Here is a 22,291-nt window from a genome sequence, read left to right on the forward strand (position 1 = left end):
CTCTTACAGAAAACATGATTTACACAGGGATTACACAGTCCCATCTTTGAGCTGATCTAGTAGTTCTGTTGGTGTCATTTTTTTGCTTAATAAAAGTGCCGAGCGATGGGGGAGCTTTTCCATTTACTATCTGAAATACCAGACAGATGTCACTGTATTTCATTAAATTTTCCCAACTAAGGATTTCATATTTTCCCAAAATATTACAGTGGTGGTAAGTGTTGGGTTTTCTATCTAACACTTTGTGAGTCTGCTTGTACAAGGAAAGAATGGGTTTCAGTGTTGTACATCTTATGACAAAATGTTCAAGTTCACACCAAAAGAAACCGAAAGAAAATATGGGATATATTATTTTGCCTGACTTGTTGGCAGAGGCTATTTACACTAACTTCACCCAGCGACAACTGGTTGGGTCAGACAGTGAGATGAGATGCTCATGGAGCAGTAGTGCAGGGGTAAAGCGTGTGGACACAACAGGAGCAGTAGTGCAGGGGTAAAGCCTGTGGACACAACGGGAGCAGTAGTGCAGGGGTAAAGACTGGGGACATAACAGGAGCAGTAGTGCAGGGGTAAAGCGTGTGGACACAACAGGAGCAGTAGTGCAGGGGTAAAGCGTGTGGACACAACAGAAGCAGTAGTGCAGGGGTAAAGACTGGGGACACAACAGGAGCAGTAGTGCAGGGGTAAAGCCTGTGGACACAACAGGAGCAGTAGTGCAGGGGTAAAGCCTGGGGACACAACAGGAGCAGTAGTGCAGGGGTAAAGACTGGGGACACAACAGGAGCAGTAGTGCAGGGGTAAAGACTGGGGACACAACAGGAGCAGTAGTGCAGGATAAAGCCTGGGGACACAACAGGAGCAGTAGTGCAGGGGTAAAGACTGGGGACACAACAGGAGCAGTAGTGCAGGGGTAAAGACTGGGGACACAACAGGAGCAGTAGTGCAGGGGTAAAGACTGGGGACACAACAGGAGCAGTAGTGCAGGATAAAGCCTGGGGACACAACAGGAGCAGTAGTGCAGGGGTAAAGACTGGGGACACAACAGGAGCAGTAGTGCAGGGGTAAAGACTGGGGACACAACAGGAGCAGTAGTGCAGGGGTAAAGACTGGGGACACAACAGGAGCGGTAGTGCAGGGGTAAAGCCTGTGGACACAACAGGAGCAGTAGTGCAGGGGTAAAGACTGGGGACACAACAGGAGCAGTAGTGCAGGGGTAAAGCCTGGGGACACAACAGGAGCAGTAGTGCAGAGGTAAAGCCTGGGGACACAACAGGAGCAGTAGTGCAGGGGTAAAGACTGGGGACACAACAGGAGCAGTAGTGCAGGGGTAAAGCCTGTGGACACAACAGGAGCAGTAGTGAAGGGGTAAAGACTGGGGACACAACAGGAGCAGTAGTGCAGGGGTAAAGACTGGGGACACAACAGGAGCAGTAGTGCAGGGGTAAAGACTGGGGACACAACATGAGCAGTAGTGCAGGGGTAAAGACTGGGGACACAACAGGAGCAGTAGTGCAGGGGTAAAGCGTGTGGACACAACAGGAGCAGTAGTGCAGGGGTAAAGCGTGTGGACACAACAGGAGCAGTAGTGCAGGGGTAAAGACTGGGGACACAACAGGAGCAGTAGTGCAGGGGTAAAGACTGGGGACACAACAGGAGCAGTAGTGCAGGGGTAAAGCCTGGGGACACAACAGGAGCAGTAGTGCAGGGGTAAAGCCTGGAGACACAACAGGAGCAGTAGTGCAGAGGTAAAGCCTGGGGACACAACAGGAGCAGTAGTGCAGGGGTAAAGACTGGGGACACAACAGGAGCAGTAGTGCAGGGGTAAAGCCTGTGGACACAACAGGAGCAGTAGTGAAGGGGTAAAGACTGGGGACACAACAGGAGCAGTAGTGCAGGGGTAAAGACTGGAGACACAACAGGAGCAGTAGTGCAGAGGTAAAGCCTGGGGACACAACAGGAGCAGTAGTGCAGGGGTAAAGACTGGGGACACAACAGGAGCAGTAGTGCAGGGGTAAAGACTGTGGACACAACAGGAGCAGTAGTGCAGGGGTAAAGCCTGGGGACACAACAGGAGCAGTAGTGCAGGGGTAAAGCGTGTGGACACAACAGGAGCAGTAGTGCAGGGGTAAAGCCTGTGGACACAACAGGAGCAGTAGTGCAGGGGTAAAGACTGGGGACACAACAGGAGCAGTAGTGAAGGGGTAAAGACTGGGGACACAACAGGAGCAGTAGTGCAGGGGTAAAGACTGGGGACACAACAGGAGCAGTAGTGCAGGGGTAAAGACTGGGGACACAACAGGAGCAGTAGTGCAGGGTAAAGCCTGGGGACACAACAGGAGCAGTAGTGCAGGGGTAAAGCCTGGGGACACAACAGGAGCAGTAGTGCAGAGGTAAAGCCTGGGGACACAACAGGAGCAGTAGTGCAGGGGTAAAGACTGGGGACACAACAGGAGCAGTAGTGCAGGGGTAAAGCCTGTGGACACAACAGGAGCAGTAGTGCAGGGGTAAAGACTGGGGACACAACAGGAGCAGTAGTGAAGGGGTAAAGACTGGGGACACAACAGGAGCAGTAGTGCAGGGGTAAAGACTGGGGACACAACAGGAGCAGTAGTGCAGGGGTAAAGACTGGGGACACAACAGGAGCACTAGTGCAGGGTAAAGCCTGGGGACACAACAGGAGCAGTAGTGCAGGGGTAAAGCCTGGGGACACAACAGGAGCAGTAGTGCAGAGGTAAAGCCTGGGGACACAACAGGAGCAGTAGTGCAGGGGTAAAGACTGGGGACACAACAGGAGCAGTAGTGCAGGGGTAAAGCCTGTGGACACAACAGGAGCAGTAGTGAAGGGGTAAAGACTGGGGACACAACAGGAGCAGTAGTGCAGGGGTAAAGACTGGGGACACAACAGGAGCAGTAGTGCAGAGGTAAAGCCTGGGGACACAACAGGAGCAGTAGTGCAGGGGTAAAGCCTGGGGACACAACAGGAGCAGTAGTGCAGGGGTAAAGCGTGTGGACACAACAGGAGCAGTAGTGCAGGGGTAAAGACTGGGGACACAACAGGAGCAGTAGTGCAGGGGTAAAGACTGGGGACACAACAGGAGCAGTAGTGCAGGGGTAAAGACTGGGGACACAACAGGAGCAGTAGTGCAGGGGTAAAGCGTGTGGACACAACAGGAGCAGTAGTGCAGGGGTAAAGACTGGGGACACAACAGGAGCAGTAGTGCAGGGGTAAAGACTGGGGACACAACAGGAGCAGTAGTGCAGAGGTAAAGCCTGGGGACACAACAGGAGCAGTAGTGCAGGGGTAAAGACTGGGGACACAACAGGAGCAGTAGTGCAGGGGTAAAGCCTGTGGATACAACAGGAGCAGTAGTGCAGGGGTAAAGCCTGTGGACACAACAGGAGCAGTAGTGCAGGGGTAAAGCCTGTGGACACAACAGGAGCAGTAGTGCAGGGGTAAAGCGTGTGGACACAACAGGAGCAGTAGTGCAGGGGTAAAGACTGGGGACACAACAGGAGCAGTAGTGAAGAGGTAAAGCCTGGGGACACAACAGGAGCAGTAGTGCAGGGGTAAAGACTGGGGACACAACAGGAGCAGTAGTGCAGGGGTAAAGCCTGGGGACACAACAGGAGCAGTAGTGCAGGGGTAAAGACTGGGGACACAACAGGAGCAGTAGTGCAGGGGTAAAGACTGGGGACACAACAGGAGCAGTAGTGCAGGGTAAAGCCTGGGGACACAACAGGAGCAGTAGTGCAGGGGTAAAGCCTGGGGACACAACAGGAGCAGTAGTGCAGAGGTAAAGCCTGGGGACACAACAGGAGCAGTAGTGCAGGGGTAAAGACTGGGGACACAACAGGAGCAGTAGTGCAGGGGTAAAGCCTGTGGACACAACAGGAGCAGTAGTGAAGGGGTAAAGACTGGGGACACAACAGGAGCAGTAGTGCAGGGGTAAAGCCTGGGGACACAACAGGAGCAGTAGTGCAGAGGTAAAGCCTGGGGACACAACAGGAGCAGTAGTGCAGGGGTAAAGACTGGGGACACAACAGGAGCAGTAGTGCAGGGGTAAAGACTGGGGACACAACAGGAGCAGTAGTGCAGGGTAAAGCCTGGGGACACAACAGGAGCAGTAGTGCAGGGGTAAAGCCTGTGGACACAACAGGAGCAGTAGTGCAGGGTAAAGCCTGGGGACACAACAGGAGCAGTAGTGCAGGGTAAAGCCTGGGGACACAACAGGAGCAGTAGTGCAGGGGTAAAGCCTGTGGACACAACAGGAGCAGTAGTGCAGGGTAAAGCCTGGGGACACAACAGGACCAGTAGTGCAGGGTAAAGCCTGGGGACACAACAGGAGCAGTAGTGCAGGGGTAAAGCCTGTGGACACAACAGGAGCAGTAGTGCAGGGGTAAAGCCTGTGGACACAACAGGAGCAGTAGTGCAGGGTAAAGCCTGGGGACACAACAGAAGCAGTAGTGCAGGGGTAAAGCCTGTGGACACAACAGGAGCAGTAGTGCAGGGTAAAGCCTGGGGACACAACAGGACCAGTAGTGCAGGGTAAAGACTGGGGACACAACAGGACCAGTAGTGCAGGGGTAAAGACTGGGGACACAACAGGAGCAGTAGTGCAGGGGTAAAGCCTGGGGACACAACAGGACCAGTAGTGCAGAGGTAAAGCCTGTGGACACAACAGGAGCAGTAGTGCAGGGGTAAAGCCTGGGGACACAACAGGAGCAGTAGTGCAGGGGTAAAGACTGGGGACACAACAGGAGCAGTAGTGCAGGGGTAAAGCCTGGGGACACAACAGGAGCAGTAGTGCAGGGGTAAAGCCTGGGGACACAACAGGAGCAGTAGTGCAGGGGTAAAGCCTGGGGACACAACAGGAGCAGTAGTGCAGGGGTAAAGACTGGGGACACAACAGGAGCAGTAGTGCAGGGGTAAAGACTGGGGACACAACAGGAGCAGTAGTGCAGCGGTAAAGCCTGGGGACACAACAGGAGCTCAGCATTTAAACTCAGCATGAATTAAATTCAGCATAACAAATACTTCAGTGATGTATAATAATCACTTCAAATTTAAGTCAAATGTTATTTTTTTATTACATTCTTTTTCCATTACAGTGATGAAAGAGTGTTTTTGGCATTGCATACATTTAGATTGTGTGGAAACTATGATTGATTGTCTTGAAAATCAGAATGCAATTGCCCTAAAATAAGGACAATTTTAGGACATTCTTTGAATTATATATAATTTATAATTAAAATTTATATTTATGAATTTGTACTAAATGGATCATAGATTTCTTGACAGTTTTCATTTCATTCACTCATAATTTGCAATGATCGTTCATTTGGTTCCAGAAACAGTGTGAGTTAAACATTAATGGTTAATGCTGAGGTCCTGTGTTTTTAATATGGTCCTAAAACATCCAACCGAACAAGTCTAGCTGGTTCTCCATTAATGATTGCTTGCATGTCCTCCTAACACATTTGGTGTCTGTATATGCATGTGCTTTACTTTTTCTGTTCTTCTACCTCCACACAGGCACAGGTTTTATATGATTTCTCGGCAGAGCCTGGGAATAACGAGCTGTCGGTCCGAGAGGGTGAGACTATCACAATAACCAATCAGGTGAGTTTATTTCACTTACATAATGTTTCATAACACTCGGCTGTCCATATCTGCTCTGAGATGTTGCATGTGAATGTGTGGATCAGAAGCTTCTCCGTAAAGCTGATCCGTTCCCTTCTGTTCCCAGAACATTGGAGGAGGATGGATCGAGGCAAGGAACTCTAGAGGAGATGTCGGATTAGTACCAGAGGACTATTTAGAGGTAAGCACTGTTCATCCAGGAGGCTTTCTCATGTGTAAATGCACGACTCGTGGAAAGTTTGGTCCGTTTTGGAAAGAAATTAAGTTTTATTCAGCAAGGAGGCATTAAATAAGATCAAAAGTGACATTTACAAGAGATTTCTAATTCAAATAAATGCTGTTTGTTTGAAGTTTCTATTTATCAAAGGATCCCAGAAAAAAATGATCACTGTTTTCATAAAAAAATATTAAGCAGCACAACTGTTTTCCAACATTGATAATAATAAGAAATGTGTCTTGAGCAGCAAATCCGCATATTCAAATTATTTCTGAAGGATCATGTGACACTAAAGACTAGAGTAAGGATGCTAAAATGTATCTATGCTATCACAGGAATAAATTACAAATTACCATGTATTAAAAAAGTAAATTTTTTTTATTGTGGTTATATCTCAGTTTTTTCTTTTTTCTGTATTTATGATAAACGCAGCCTTGATGATCACAGGAGACTTCTTTTAAAAACATTTTTAAAGTCTTTCTGATGGTAAGGGCTGTAATAAGATAAGAGAACATTTATTTTACACAAGAAATACTAAAACCAACAAAAAAAATTGAAAATTGTTGTTGTTATAATTTCAAAGTTCAGGTTTCTCTTTATCAACTTATATTAAAAATTTTAGCCAATTAATTGTCTGGACAATGTATTAGGCTTTCACTATGTATGATAAAGTATATAATACAATTTTATTATGATTGTCTTTCTCATGGACTAATCCACACATTGCAATGTTTTATGACCAAAAGGACAGAGAAACTATCGCTGCTGGAATGTGACGTGTTTGATCAACAGGAAGTGTTTCTGTTCCTGTGGCCAGACAGAGTAAAAGTGTGTTAGTATAGCGTTCAATTCCAGGCTTAACGGGTTCACCCTAAAATGAAAATTAAATCATAAACTACTCACTCTCGTGTTGTTTTAATCCCATTTACCCTTCTTTCTTTCATGGACCACAAAAGGAGAATAAAAAACAATGTCCCGCTCACACTTGTCCCCATAATGGCAGTGAATAGCGACCAGCATCAAGCTTTTTAAAAAAGACACAAAAGTATCACAGAATGATCCCATGCGGCGTGTTGTATATCCCAAGATTTCTGGGGATGTACGATATGAAATTTAATCTATTATTGAACGAAAATCCTGACCTTGGCCATTGGTGTTCGGCTCTAGGCTGTGCGACATGTGACTTTGTTAGCGCCGCAATTTCACTCCTTGTTGCCCAGAAAAAGTTGTAAGAAATCATGGTTAACAAAAATGCAACATGAAATACAATTCAAGTACCTTCTTGTCTTGTATCCCAAACAACTTGGGATAAACGACACGTCGCATGGGATCATTCTGTGATACTATTCCATCTTTATAAAAAAGCTGGTCCCTATTCATTTTTTTTAATTCCTCCTTTTGTGGTCCATTAAATTAAGAAGGCATAGAACGTGATTAGAAATGATTAGAACAACACCAGGGTGAGTAAATAATGACTTAATTTTGATTTTAGTGTGAACTTGCCCTTTAAGGCTGAATGAATGTGCTAGTTTTACTAGTGTGGAAATGTAACATTCACATTTGAAATAGGAGTTCCACTAATTTCATTTATTGAATATTATGCTAGGAAATAAAAACATTCGGAAATCTAAGCGTTCAGTGCAGCGGGATCTTTGTGTCAAGGTACGTCATTCTGTGTAGCTGAAAAAAATCACATTATAAAGGCATCCTGAGGCAGTAATGCACGTGGAGACGCGGTAAACAGTTTACTCTGTATAAATAGGCTGTGAAGTGATTCTGCCACAGACATACATTTAGATTTCCCTCCTGACCTCAACTCACAGCTGCACTATCGTACACACACACACGCTTCCTTCATTTCTCTTTTCTCAGAGCCAAACAAATGACCACATGTTCACACTTCTCCAAATTCACATTCTTTGGGCACCCAAAGGTGTTTTTCTGAAGTTTACTGAAGTAAAATGGGTTGTTACTTTTATAAATGTAAAGTAGAGGGAGAAAGTAGGTCAAGTAGAGCGCCTTGACCTAGACCAAGATTTCATATCAAGTCAAGGGGCAAGCCACTTTTCAAGATTTTCTAAATATTTTACCACATTCAGGTAAAATGTTAATCTCAGATTTTTCACATGATAGGGACTCATAAAATTGACAGTCAATCAAGGCTGATGTTTGAAGATCAAGAAACATTTAGTTTATCCTTGGCCTTTTAATGGATACATCTAGGGTCTCAGTAACACCTGTGTCTCGAAATGTTTCACTTTTTCTCCAACTTCAGCAGCCATTTATGAAAATATTTGTACCTTGAGAAGACTTTTCCACTATTTGGACTATGCATCGACCGATTCATATGGTATCAGCAATCAAAATCCAGAGATATTATATCCTAAACATTGCTTACCAGATAAAATGTTCTTTGGGGAGGAAATTTCAGGGGTCAAAGAAAAGTAAAATATTTAATAATAATCATTATTATAATTTATCCTTAATTATATTATAATACAAACTATTATTAGAAACTAAAATTATAATAATTATTATCTATACTATTATACTATAAAATATTTGACAGGACTTCCATTCAGTCTCAAATAACACAAAGCATGAACAAAGTCAGAATTGGTGCACCAAGACACTTCTTTAATTCTGTTATTTGACTCTTCATGTTCTTCTAGCTTAACCCAGCTCAACCTTTCACCTCTGGAGGAAATGCAGCCGCCCTCGATCTCTCGTTTTTCGACAGCCATGTGCCGACGCCAGCCAGCACTGCACCGGTGAGCCACAATGAGCATGATGGGTAATTTCCCATGTGAATGTTTGAGTGAGTCTGTTGATCGTGTCCAAAATGCGCTGTTCTGTTCATTTTCTGTGTAACGTTCCTTCTCGTGCATTTCTCCCGCTGTTTGACATCCTGAGAGGAAGTGAGCAGGAAGGGAGATTCCAGTGCCGAAGCATAAAATGTGTTACTCAGAATGAAAACTGTGTGTGCAAGCAAACTCTAAGACTGAGGATAAACATCCTGTGTTGCTTAATCAGAGGATCAGCGAGGGGCCAAATGTAGAGGAAGATGATGATTTTTAATTAAAGTACAAGATGAAGTGTTTGGACTGGTTGAGGTACCGTGGGTTTGGCTTTCAGTGCTGAGACTGAGGATTTCATGGAGTGGGTGCAGTCCTTTCATATGCTGCTTTGTTTTTCCGAGGAACCATGATTTGATCAGCAGGGTTTTGAGTGGGAAGCTGTTTGACAACTATCGCTTTCAGTTGCACATATTTGGTCTCCACTGGCTCAGTTTGTATAGTTTTTAGCAGTAATTAAAGACAACATGAAACAGCTCCTTAACTGTCACGATCTCGTATACGGGATATCTAACTTTACTTCGCTATATTACTATTAAATCCTAATCTAATTATGACAAACTATATATCGTTGGAAAGGTCTAAGACTCCTAAATAGATATTTTAGCGCTGTTTTTTTCTTACAAATTATGTTTGAACAGTAATATATGAATTTATGACGAGTGCGCCTCAAAAAATCGACGTCATTACAGGAGTTTCGGACCTTTGTCACAAAAAGTCGACGCACACACTTTTAATAATTGAAACTTTGGTTTTTAATGCTAAAAGTTTATAATAAAACAAAATCTAGTATTTATCAATAAAAAAAGATAAAATTATATTTTAAAAAGTAAAGTAAGAAGTCCTCTAAAAAGTATAATATATATTATATATATATATATATAAATAATTTTTTTATTATTATTATATCACATATTTTAGTAGTTATCATAAATTAGGTATCATTTGAAAGCTCACGAACTTACGAACGGTTTTGAAATTGGATGTTGCGTTACCATAGAAACGGTATTTTTTTATTAGGCCCCTCCCCTTTTGGGCATCATCTTTCATCATTTATTATCAAAACCTTTTCTAATATTGACAAAAACATATTGTCAGAAAGGTCTGAGTCTCAAGGTTCCATTTTTAGTGACAGAAGTGATATTTGGATAGAAATTTATGAATTTGTTACAGCAGATTGCATACAATTAAATTCAATGGAATGCAATGGCACCCGGTGGCTATTTTTGGTACTATGCCTAAACAAAATCTCATGGGAACTTCAATTTTTGTGATATCAACTTAAAATTTTTAACACAACCTGGTTAGATATATGGCTTTCATTTTATAGTAATTTTATAGTAAAAAATTATTTTGTAAAATATTTATTTTATATTAAAAAAAATTAATTTACTGTAAATTATAACTTCCATAACTTTTTCATACTTTAATTTATTTAAGTGCTTTCACTTCAGTAATAATCTGCTGATTGTTTTCTTTAAAACAAGACCAAACTTAGGTCTGTATTCCAAAGCATTCTTGAATTACAACCATTTAAGTTTGTATAGTGCATTTTAATGTCAATTATCAAAAGGGGGGTGACAGCTAAGGGGTTAAGCTTCCATTTAAAGTGATTGATTTCAGAAACATTCATCAGGAAATAATATCATGATTTGATTATGGTGAAATGTATTAGAACACTTAGAGAAGCTTGCGAACTGCCCAACATATCATAGCCTCGTGACTAGGAGTTTTGCACCCTTGTAAAAGTTTTGATATTATTACAAAGTGCAAGTGTATCATGAAGCTACTCTTTAATGGGTGGCCTTTTATTTCAATAATATTTTATTTTCAAGTACAGTTTTAAAAATATAAGAATTTAAGTTAAGTACAGTAAAAGTTCTCATTAAAAACAATTAAGTGCACTTAAGGTCAGGGAAACACTTCACATTTCTTTGTTAATGTAAGCATTTAGTTGGTGAAATATTAACCATCAGCCTCAGAGGCATACAATGTTATTATATTTTGATTAAAGAGTTTGAAAACAAAGATATTGAGTCCATATTTAGGATCACTGTTGAGTTCATGTTGTCTTTAAGTTTCTAAAGTTTGTAAAGTGTATACCTTTAGTACCTTTTAGTGTATAGCGTATATATAATCATGACTAATCAGAACTGATCATGTAAAACCACGCCTGATGATAAATACTGTAGTTGTTAATGGTGTCTCAAAGCCTGAAGCTGATTGACAAGTCATAGGACTGACTTTAACCTGTCTGTAGTCTGTGCTCGATGATCACTGATAACAGATGTGAAACCAGCAGAAATGCAAGATATTTATAAGTCATAGTAAAATGTGTGGCATTGTTAACCACAGACGTCGCTGTGATCTGTAGGCATAATTAGTAGTCAGCTTTTAGTAGTCAGAGACACTTGTTTTATTGGGTGGGTCATCAAGTAGTGATATACTGTATGTTGTAAGACGTATAAGGTGTATATATATATATATATATATATATTAGTAATTGCTTAAGTTGTGGTTAAGTTTTGATGATACAAGCATTTGTCTGAAATGTGTCATAAATCAAGTGGACTCTGATAGTGAAGTTGCATGATTGTGTATTAGTCAGTACTGGGCTTTCAAAACTATTCGATGAATAATATATATATATATATATATCTCAAACTGTATCTACTTTAAACCCTTCCGTGTATGCGTGAAGGTCTCGGCTGTGCCTCTGCTGTTGAGTAAATCAGTGGTTTGATGGGGAAGATCTCGACTTTAGTGTCATATCAGGGTAACCCTTCCCTTTCAGGCGCTTTATGATGATGTCACGTCTTTCCCCTAAGGTGGATGTAGCTCCGCCGGAAACCCCAGTCGGCCCAGGCTTCTCTTCCACCTCACCAGATGAGGTACCCGACATTAATTTGGCATGATGGACTCAGAGGTTCAATCCTGGAGCCCTCACTAACAAGACCAAAACATAAACACCCTGTTCTTGGGGTCTGAATGTATTCAGATTGAATCAGACCCCATTGAATTCACTACCAATCACACATCAATCAAACTGATCAGCACTGTTTCAGCTAAATGGTCACATCACAGTTTGCCAGCTTTTAAAACATAAATGCAATGATTTAGTCATTTGGATAGCTGCTTCTGATTCATGTTGCAGAATTTGCTTACAGAAATATGTTTTAATTATTTTCTGTTTATGTCACGGTTTAATTTTTCATGTGTTTGTTGAACTGAACTAAAAGCTGTTCTGATATCAAGTTTTTAAATGATCTAGAGCCACTTGTACTGGCCTCTAACTAAATTATAAACCGTATTGATGAGCTCAAAACATGCCCATTTCCCAAATAAGCAAATACATTTTTTTCATTTACATTAGCAGACACTTTTATCCAAAGCAACTTACAGATGAGGAGGAAAACAAATATTTCCTAATTCCAGGCACACATGAATCCAATCCACATAAAGACACCTAAACGCTTTCTAAACCAGTCTTTTGCAGCATGGTGCTTCATTCTCGATGCATGATGTGGTTTTTGCATGAGCAAATAAGTAGAAGCCAAACAGACAGAGCTGATGCGTTTCTGTTGTCGACTCGGGTAAAATAACTGATATTTGCAGCTTTCATTTGACATGCAATTGTCAGAAATCACTTGTTGTGCTTCGAGTTCCTCAAATGTGTTATTGATTATGACGGGATGATGGCATGAATGAGGTCTGGATGATGTGTGTGTGTGTGGGCGGCCAGATGATGATTTGGAAACGCAGAGCTTATGGTTTCTTTCTCTGTGGCTCTGGGCTTTTGTGTCATCAAGGCCAGCCAAAGGTCCATCGAGAGTCAATTGTTCAGTGTTGACTAGTCAAAGCATCCATCTGGAAGGTAAACATCACTTTCTATTCAACATGTCCATCTATGTACATATATTCCCATTTCGTAGGCTTTCTTTAGAAGTCCTTGTATCGACTGACATCTGAAAATAGCTGCCCAAATAGGGTTTTTCAGGCTCATAGTTCAGTTTAGTTTAGTTTTTATAAAGTACATTTCTACTTCCTCAAGTGCAGGCCAAAGTTCTGTACAAAGTCATCGATAAAACCAAACACAGAGAATACAAAACGCATCGACATTAAATTGATATTTAGTTCTCTCCTGGGTCAGTCAAACGCCAAGCTATAAAAATACTTGTTCAAAGCTGTCTTAAAAGAGAGCAAAGTGGGGACAGAGCGGATGGCAAGTTGTTCTTTAACCTAATAACCGGTTATCGAAAAGACACGATCACCTGTTTACTCGCGTCGGGACCGCGGTACCTGGAGCTATCATTTATCTGCCGATCTCGGATTCTTTACTTGCTGGTGCAATAATAAGATCCGACAGATAGGAGGGCGCGGGACCATTTAAACATTTTAAAATTATTAATAGGGCCTTGAAGTTGATCCGTAATCTGATAAGTAGCCATTGAAAGGATGTTAGAATCGGGGTGATTCTGTCCCTCTTTCTCATACCGGTCAATAGTCTAGCAGCGGCGTTTTGAACCAGCTGCAATCGATTCGCCAATGACTGAGAGAGTCCTCAATACACCACATTACAATAGTCTAGTCTGGATGATATAAAAGCATATGGATGATATAAAAGCATGGATGATCGTCTCCAAATCACTAAATGAGAGCATAGGTTTCATTTTAGCTATTAATCTAAAGTACTGTGTATTATGTGACTCTTGGATGTGTGTCCAATCTGTGTGGCGCAATCATCTGACTTACTTATTGAGGGCAGTTTTCATGGATGAACCATGAGCTCCGCCTCTGTTCACAGCGCCACCGTCTCCAGCCTCCCGATGACTTGCGTAATAATAAAGTTATGTATCCTCACCTGTGTCCGTCACATAACCCGAACCCAGTGCGAGCTGCGCTGCATTACTCGCGTCAGACGCCTCGTCCACCATTACAGCGACGCAGCGTGCTTTTTTTTAATCTCCCTTTTCTCTCTTCTCCCATCACTTCAGCAGTGGCATTAATCAGGTCGCCTGACGTCCCACAAAACACTTTGTTCGTGGACAGGTGGTAATGTAAGTCTGTGGTGTTTTCAGCGAGAAAAGAAAGAAGCTCCATCAGTCTTTTCAATATTTCCCTGTTTTTCTTCACCTTTTCGTTGTGGAGGTCCGTTTCCCTGCGCACCCGTTCATTGAGCTGTAGATCCACTCGGGTTTCCCCAAAAGTTTTCGAAAGCACCATTGCTTGTAAGTGTCCGGCCGTGATGTGGTGTCCAGCTGCTGCTCTGGTTACACAACTCAAGTTTGCAAACCCAGTGTGGCTCCGAACACCAAGTCGATCGACTGCAAATTACAGGCATTCCCAGCAATACAATTTGCAGAGTTCCTCGGAGGCCGTGAGCCGAGGCTGCGTCAGAAGAGCGTGTGGCTGACCTCAACCAGCTGAACAGTCACTAAACTGTTTTTCCTTATGTTTGTGACAGACTCCTGCTGTGCTGTGGGAAAGAATTGAAGAGTTTTGGTCTGAGGCCATTAGTGAAAATGCTCCTATTTAATGTGTTTTGTTTTTTTACCAATTATGATAATTGAGGAATTGTAAAAGTGTTGTTCTTTTTCCTTCTTTCAGACAAGTAATGGTAATGATCCATGGGCAGCGTTTGACAATAACGCCTCTGGGGGGGTTTCTAATAACTGGCCATCTCAGCCTGAGGGAACAGAGACGGGGAAAACCAGCGGCAATGCGTGGAGTTCTGGAGGACACGGGCACCCGCAGGCTTACCAGGGGCCAGGTAACAACTCCAACTAACCCGTGTCTCATTGTTCAGTCTAAATTATTGGTTCTCAAACGTTTTGACTCCAAGGCGGCCTGTGGTCCACAACAAAATTTGAAAGCCTCCTAGCCCTAGATTTGTTTTCCGATCAATTTAAATCTGTGGGACATACGAGTAATAAAATGTAACAAAGAATAATTAAAATTCAGGATTTCTGAAGTATAAGAGCTAAATGTTCTTCAGGGATCCAACTCTTTTTAACCAATGAATTTACATGACTCTCCAGTCGTTTGTGATTTTGTGGATAAGAGTTTAGGGTACAGTTACACAACAACAGTGTTCTACAAAAATGAACATTTTGAAAATGAAAAAATTACGTTGTGTACAGGCGACAACATTGTGAAAGCAATCCCCGTTCACACGGATCCGCACAAAACACTAAAAATGCTGTATTGTGCATGCCAGGCGAGGTCAGAATTTGGAATTGGTGATGTTAGAATTTGGCATATGTAAATAATGCATCTCTGCATCATCATGGAGACGATAATTGTATCAAGTCGTACTTGAAGTTTGCTTAGGCCTACCACTGGTCTAAACAACTGAAACTAGAACACAAGTAGAATTCTTATGATTCTTTTCCTGTGTATTTGGGGGATTTTGGAGACAGAAGCCTATAGACAGGAGGACATAATATTAAGGTGAGAATTGAACCTGTGTGTCCTGCAAGACTGCCAATACTCAACAACATGCCCGGACTGTGTGCTCTAACTGTTATGCCACAGCTCCAACCTGAATATGACAAAAATAGGGGGAAAAGTCCAAAGTTTCCAAAGGAATATGATATGATCTGTTCAGCTAGCCTGTGATATTCAGGGTTCACATTTTTCTAGTTATGATCTATCCAAAATTTCACTCTTGTGACGAGTAAAACTTGTAAGGACGAGCTGTAGTGAAGTCTGAATCATGAGCAAATCATTTGCTTGAATGGGTTTGTTAATGAATCAGTTGAACTGGTTCACAGATATGTCTTAATGGATGTTATATATTCTAAGTAATAATTGGCAATGATTTCATTGTCTCTTTCTATGATTTTGTCCTGTTGATTATATCCTAAATGGAAAACTGAGCACCACAGTCACAAGGCACCAATACGTACCATAATGTTTATTCCTCTCTGGGAGTTGTTACATTCCTTTTTAAAGGGTTTCAGTCCAGCATATTACGAAACAGGACCGCTCTAGCCAAAGTGCTGTGTTTTGCTACATTACATGGATGTTCTTGGCTTATTCTTTATTAGCAAAAGAACTTACAAGAGAGGAAGAATGCATTAATGGAACATAAACATAATAATACACAGTAAATTCTGCACAGTATGTTAAAGTTGTATAATATGCACTGATGAACAAAATGTTTTGTGTAAAACCTTCTTAGCTCTTGGTAGTTAGATCATATAAAGAGGCACAAAACGGATTAAAAATCGCAGATATTACTTTAGGCTCATGCGACACCAAAAAGTTGCTTTGTGGAATATGTAGTATTCAGTATGCATTGTTTTATTTGAAAGTATGAAAGTTGTTTACCACTAGTTGTGGAAAATGTGGCCGTGGTTTTGTGATTTCATTTATGACTTTGTCATGTTTGCCAGTGATGTCATCTGTGGAAGATAAAATTCATAAGGAGCTGAAATTCAACTTTTCCAGGCTGTAAAATGAAGCTAGAAGCAAGTTTCTTCAAGAACAGAGTGTAGATTTGTTTTGGAGAGGTTTTCCCATGAAAACTGATTTATTACCATAAGCAAGATGACTCTCTCACCGAATTATTTGTCCACTTACAAAATTCTAGGAATTTAATATGGTTTGATTTTTACCCTCAGTGTTTGCACAATCCGTTTAATAGTTTTAAATGCACATTAGTGCACTTCAGAATATGTAGAGCTGATATAGTTTATGAAAAACAAGCTTAAAATATTTATTTGATCATAACAAATCATTTTTTCCTTCTTTTCTGAAGACATTTACCCCTACCCATGTCTTATGAACCTCTCAGGTAAATCATGAAATTCATGTAAGGACTTTAATAACAAGATGCATGAGCTCAACTGTTGTGTATGAGAGTGTTTGTTTTTAAGGGTTTTCCTTGCTGTGAATTTTGTGTATTCTTTAACTAGAGTCCCCAGTGTGGCTAACTAACATATTGAAACTTTTTTGTTGTTGTTAAATAGTCATATTAAAAGTGACTTAGAAACTTTTCAAATTAATTTAGTGTATAGATTGTATTGTTTTACTGTTGTCAGAAACCCAGACTTTCAATCTTATGATAATGAATATCCATCATATAAAAAGTTTATGACGTTTTTGTGTGAAAATGAATAAATTAGGTTTTGCACAAATTAAGTCGTCACCTTATTTACATAGCGCTTTATACAAAACAGATCGTTTCAAAGCAGCTTTACAGTGATAAACAGGGGTTCAGCTGAAGTCAGTTCAGTGTTGATTCAGTTGTAAAGATCATCGATTATTAAATTAGTTCATTTCATCTATAAAGCAGTTCTGGAAAAAATTTCCTCATCCAACTCGGTTCAGTTCTCATACAACAGTGTCAGTAGTCAGATCAATAATATTGTTAAATATTATTTACAGCTGTGGCATCATTTCTACTACTAGACATGTGAAGCTTGGTCAAAGGTGATTTAGCATGTCTGATTTGTCCTGACTCTTGGGTTTGGCTTACTTACACCTGGTTCTCAGTGCGTTTTAGTTTGAAGTGTGTCTAATGACTGTTTATAGGTGCAGAAGACGATGAATGGGACGAGGATTGGGATGATGTGAAGTCATCGGGTGGCTATAATGAATCTGAGGCTGGAGACGGTGGCGCTATTAACAGAGGCGGAGCTCATGGTTCATCCATGAAAATTGCCCTCAATAAGTAAGTCAGATGATTGCGAACCACACATCCAAGAGTCACATAAAACGCATAATTAAGCAAGCAAGATGCACACATATTTATTTAAAGTTTTATTCAAATATTGAAAACAGAAAATGTACATTCTTCATTTATAATTTTATTTGGAATTTAATTCAGGATTCATACTTGAAATCCTTGAAAATGCTTGAATTTTGATGTGTTTTCAAGGTTTGAAAAGTGCTTACATTTTGGATAAAATGTTTGAAAATGCTTGATATTGTAATTATTTCTCTCACAACAAATACCTATCTGACTGAATAGTTTGTTTATTAAATGGAGAAATAAAATGTAGCACTTCAGATACAGAGCGATTAGCGCTACGCTGGCCAGAGCAAAAGTAGGCGGAGTTTTCATTTTGATTTCCGCGCTTGTTGGGATGCCCCGTTTTTATTGGCCGCGCAGGTAATCGGTGATGGGGTGGTGATGGCGCAGTGGATAAGACACATGCCTTTGGTGTGAGAGACCCGGGTTCGAATCCACTGTGAGACACCAATGTGTCCGTGAGCAAGACACTTAACCACTAGTTGCTCCAGAGGCGTGGGACCTCTGACATATATAGCAATTGTAAGTCGCTTTGGATAAAAGCATCAGATAAATGAACAAATGTAAATGTAATCGCCACAGAGCGCGGCGCCAAAAGTTGAACTATATTTAAATGGGTGGTAAAACACGATTTCACTTTTCTAACTTTAGCTAGTGTGTAATGTTGCTGTTTGAGCATAAACAACATCTGCAAAGTTACAGCGCTCAAAGTTCAAAGCAAAGGAAGATATTTGCTTTTAAAAAAATCAATTTCTAAGGACTACAGCAAACGACCGGTTTTGGACTACACGACATTCCATAGGATATGCTGACGTCAGTAAACCCCAATATTTACATAAACCCCTCCTCCGAGAATACTTAATAAGCGGGGCGAGGCCATTTTATATTGCTGTTTTGGAGAAGAGTGGTTGTGGTATAACGTTAGTAGGCTGTTGTTGTCGCAATGCCGTCGAAACGCTGTTATTTCCATCCGGATTGCAGGTCCGCTTTGTTCAGCCTTCCTAGGGTCGCGGGAGTTCGGGATCAATGGTTAAAATGTATTTTTAACTCAGTCCCTCATAATTATGACCCAAATCTCGCTCTCTGTGCTGCACATGTTACGGAGGAAAGCTTTCACAATCTTCACGAGTTCAATGCAGGATTCGCACATCGGCTTGTGCTGAAAGATGGAGCAGTTCCAACTGTAAGAACAGAATCTTAGACAGTGATACATTTTGAAAAATAAAACTTGTGATTTGCTTAAATATCTGATCCTTCTGCTATTACGAAACACAATTTTGCCTGTTTATAGCATTATCTCTTTTAATGTGATAAAAACACTAAATAATAATTTTGACTATGTATTGGTATGTAATTAATGGTGGTGTAATGTGCTGGAAAAGGCTTTAAAATGGACCTTGAAAGTGCTTGAAAAGTGCTTGAATTTGACCTTGGAAAAGGTGTACGAACCACAAGGAGGAAGTAACACTTCTGTTTATCTCCCAATTCTGATAATCTCAAAACAGACACATTTCATTCAATAATACAACCTGAACAATATATCTGTCTGTGACTACCAGTGTTGGAAAGTTTTTGCAGTACTACCTAATAAGTAAATAATTGTTACTTAGTTAAAAGTAATGCGTTTTGTTACTTTTGTACTTTTGGTCTGTATCTGCACACGCATGAGTGCATGTCTAAGTGACTACGTTATGAAGAGATTTTTAATTAAGTAGTTTAAAAGATGTTTAAGCAAATGAATTGAACTGTAAAGTAACATGCAGTCCTTTTAAAAAAAACTCAAATATTAATATGTAAAATCTATAAAGTAATGAGTTGCCTTACTCAACACATCAAAAATTAATCTGATTACATAATGCGTTGTAATGTGTTACTCCCAACACTTTTCACTGCTAGTGTACGTACTGTATAACATGTTTTCCAGTTGATGTGCTTTTTCACCGTTTTCTTGTATCCTTTCTGGATTCCCATAACTGGTTTATTAATTTAGCGATTTTATTTTTGGATCATTTCAAGCTTTGTCCTTTGTAAGCCGCATCTTCTCTCTGCAGATTCCCTGGCTTCTCCAAATCAGGTCCTGAGCTGTTCCTCCTGTCCAAACAAGCCGCCAAAGGAACCAAGTTGCCCATTTATGTAAGTCACTCATTTAATGTGCCATTTATGCTACTGTTTCTTTGATTGATAATGCTTTTTTTAAACTTGCTACTAAAATGGTTCTAAGATGGTATTCATGACTTCATCAAGGCTTGTATATACTGTATCGTATTCTGTAAAGTACTTATCTGACCTGAATATGTATATATACTGTATTTCAGATTGGAGAAGTTGGGCCCGTGTGGGCGTATCCAGACTATCAGCTGGACTGTGTTGTCGCTGACCCTAAAAAGGGCACCAAAATGTACGGCCTCAAGAGTTACATTGAGTACCAAGTCACGCCTACCGTAAGTACAGAAACATTCATGTGTAAATGAATAGCTTAATTCCAGCTGATGTTGTTTCATGCCATCCTTTTGCAGACCACAAACAAGCCTGTCAATCACAGATACAAGCACTTCGATTGGTTATATGAAAGGCTTTTGGATAAATTTGGGTCGGCGATTCCAATCCCCTGCTTGCCTGATAAACAGGTGACAGGTGAGCAATTTTCGTTACATATTGTTCCCTGTAAAGAAATTGAAATTAAAATGAGGTTGATTAACCCCTTTTAAGGTCGATTTGAGGAAGAGTTTATAAAAATGCGTATGGAGAGGCTTCAGGGTTGGATGTCGCGAATGTGCCGGCATCCGGTTGTCTCCTGCAGTGACGTCTTCCAGCTCTTTCTCTCATACAAAGATGAGAAGGTCAGAGTGTTTCCATCTTTCATCTAAATTTGTTGCTTAGGCGGATTTGAGACAAAGCCGTTGTTGTTACAGTATTTTATTACACATCTGTATTACAGGACTGGAAAACGGGAAAGAGAAAGGCAGAAAAAGACGAGACTGTCGGAGTGATGGTTTTCTCCACAATAGAGCCCGAGGGACTGCCAGAACTCGACCTGGTCGAAGTGTAAGTCTTACAGCCCACCTTAGGATCACTTCCCTGATGGAAAACCCAGCTGGAGATGGCTTCTAGCGGCTCCCACAGGGTTATTAGCTTGATGTATTGTAAGTTTGACCAACTCAAGCTGAGATGATCAACCAGAAGCTGATTTGGTGCTGGTCTGAGATTGTCTTCCAGCTTATAACGAGCAACTCTTGATGGAGATGTTCATCCATGTTGTCTTGTTACCATCAGAGAGCAGAAATGTGAGCAGTTCAACCGTTTCACCAAGACGATGGACGACGGTGTGAAAGACTTGCTGAACATAGGCAATGAACACTGGAAACGCTGCACAGGCCGTGAGTATCACTCGTTATGACACTCTGTATATGAAAGATTAAGATTTTTTTCTTTAAGTAATTAATACTTTTATTCAGCAAGGATGGATTTAATTAGTCTATATTAGGGGTGTTAACGGTACATGTATTCGTCCCAAACCGTATGGTAAGGATGTCACGTTTCGGTGCATGCAGTTTCCCGACCAATACTGTCGGTCCCCGGCGATCCTCACTCCTGTCCACACGGGGGCGCCGGCGCGTGCGTTAGTGCAACGCTGTTTGCTTCCAGTAAAAAGCACAGAAAATGAAGAGACGATGATCGAATTGTTTACATCTCTCAACCAGTGTTTCAACTGCGGAAAGATATCAATAAAACCGCTTAAGAAAATATTATCTCATGTGGCATTACATTTACCTCGGGCATTTAGTGTCGACAGCAGGTTTAACTCTAAGCAGAAGCATTTCAGATATGCACTATATTAGCCTAATCATTATATTTACTTAACCTGTTAGTAATGTCTTGATTATTTAATGTATGTTTAAATACATTTGTCATGAAAGCAAGTTATGACAGGCACTGTGTAAGGTTATATTTCAAAAATGAATTGGAGTAGAAAATTAACTAGAATTTGACTTAGAAGTTAATACAAAACCTGCCTTATGTGCAATTTACAGTACATATTTTTTATTTGAGTGTTGATTATTAAATCTAAAAATAAATAGCAACTAAATTTAATAATTTGGGCACTGTTGTTAATTGTAACCTTTAATATTATAGTAATGTGTAATTAAGGGCTCCCCATATATTTTTTAGCGTTAGCTAAGATAGCTTAGTTAATTAATAAATTCTATTATATTTAATTTTCTTAAGGATAAAAAAACTATTTCAATTAAACCAGTGGTTCCGAAACCTGTCCTGGAGGATCACCAACACTGCACGTTTTCTTTGTCTCCCTAATCAAACACACCTAACCCATGTGATAATGAGCTGATGAGTTGAATCAGGTGTGTTTGATTAGGGAGACAAAGAAAACGTGCAGTGTTGGTGATCCTCCAGGACAGGTTTCGGAACCAATGAATTAAACCCATATACATTTGTTTAAAAAAACAAAACAGTTTAATTAAAAAAAGAAGCAATTTTGTGTTCAGTTTTCTACCCCTGCTGTACCGAACCGTGACTTAAAAACCGAGGTACGTACCGAACCGTCATGTTTGTTTACCGCTACACCCCTTATATACTGTGTATGTATGTATATATATGGTTCCACATTTCATTTAACTGTCACTTTGTTGAGAAAAAGCCAGATTTGCCTGTTTCTGCGATTTTGTACTTAGTTCACGCCTCATAGTTCACTGTCCAAACTATATTCTGATGGAGTGTATTGTGATTTTATAAAGATCTCAGCAAATGAAATATCACACTCTGGCTGATTAGTCTTATTTCCTGTTATGCTTGTTTTTCTC

The 22,291-nt window shown here is 40.8% G+C and overlaps 1 protein-coding gene across 4 annotated transcripts in view; it reads left to right on the forward strand.

The window, feature by feature from the left end:
* The window catches only part of snx9b (sorting nexin 9b), a 33,619-nt gene that overhangs the window by 2,128 nt on the left and 9,200 nt on the right, over positions 1-22,291 (forward strand). For 2 of the 4 annotated variants that reach the window (XR_013200594.1, XM_077221304.1), the window contains exons 2-13: positions 5,534-5,620; positions 5,748-5,822; positions 8,531-8,629; positions 11,542-11,604; positions 14,321-14,483; positions 17,252-17,390; positions 19,523-19,604; positions 19,787-19,912; positions 19,988-20,105; positions 20,181-20,311; positions 20,410-20,516; positions 20,745-20,848. Coding sequence is in view for 2 of the 4 variants with exons in the window: in XM_077221304.1 (XP_077077419.1) it covers positions 5,534-5,620; positions 5,748-5,822; positions 8,531-8,629; positions 11,542-11,604; positions 14,321-14,483; positions 17,252-17,390; positions 19,523-19,604; positions 19,787-19,912; positions 19,988-20,105; positions 20,181-20,311; positions 20,410-20,516; positions 20,745-20,848 (1,294 nt within the window). In the remaining 2 variants the exon portion in view is untranslated. The remainder of the gene's footprint in view (positions 1-5,533; positions 5,621-5,747; positions 5,823-8,530; positions 8,630-11,541; positions 11,605-14,320; positions 14,484-17,251; positions 17,391-19,522; positions 19,605-19,786; positions 19,913-19,987; positions 20,106-20,180; positions 20,312-20,409; positions 20,517-20,744; positions 20,849-22,291) is intronic. The other 2 variants (XR_013200595.1, XM_077221305.1) reach the window with 1 other exon arrangement.

Source organism: Siphateles boraxobius, unplaced genomic scaffold (assembly GCF_051911475.1).
Source record: "Siphateles boraxobius isolate OS27281-9 unplaced genomic scaffold, OSU_SipBor_1 80, whole genome shotgun sequence".
Classification (NCBI taxonomy): domain Eukaryota; kingdom Metazoa; phylum Chordata; class Actinopteri; order Cypriniformes; family Leuciscidae; genus Siphateles; species Siphateles boraxobius.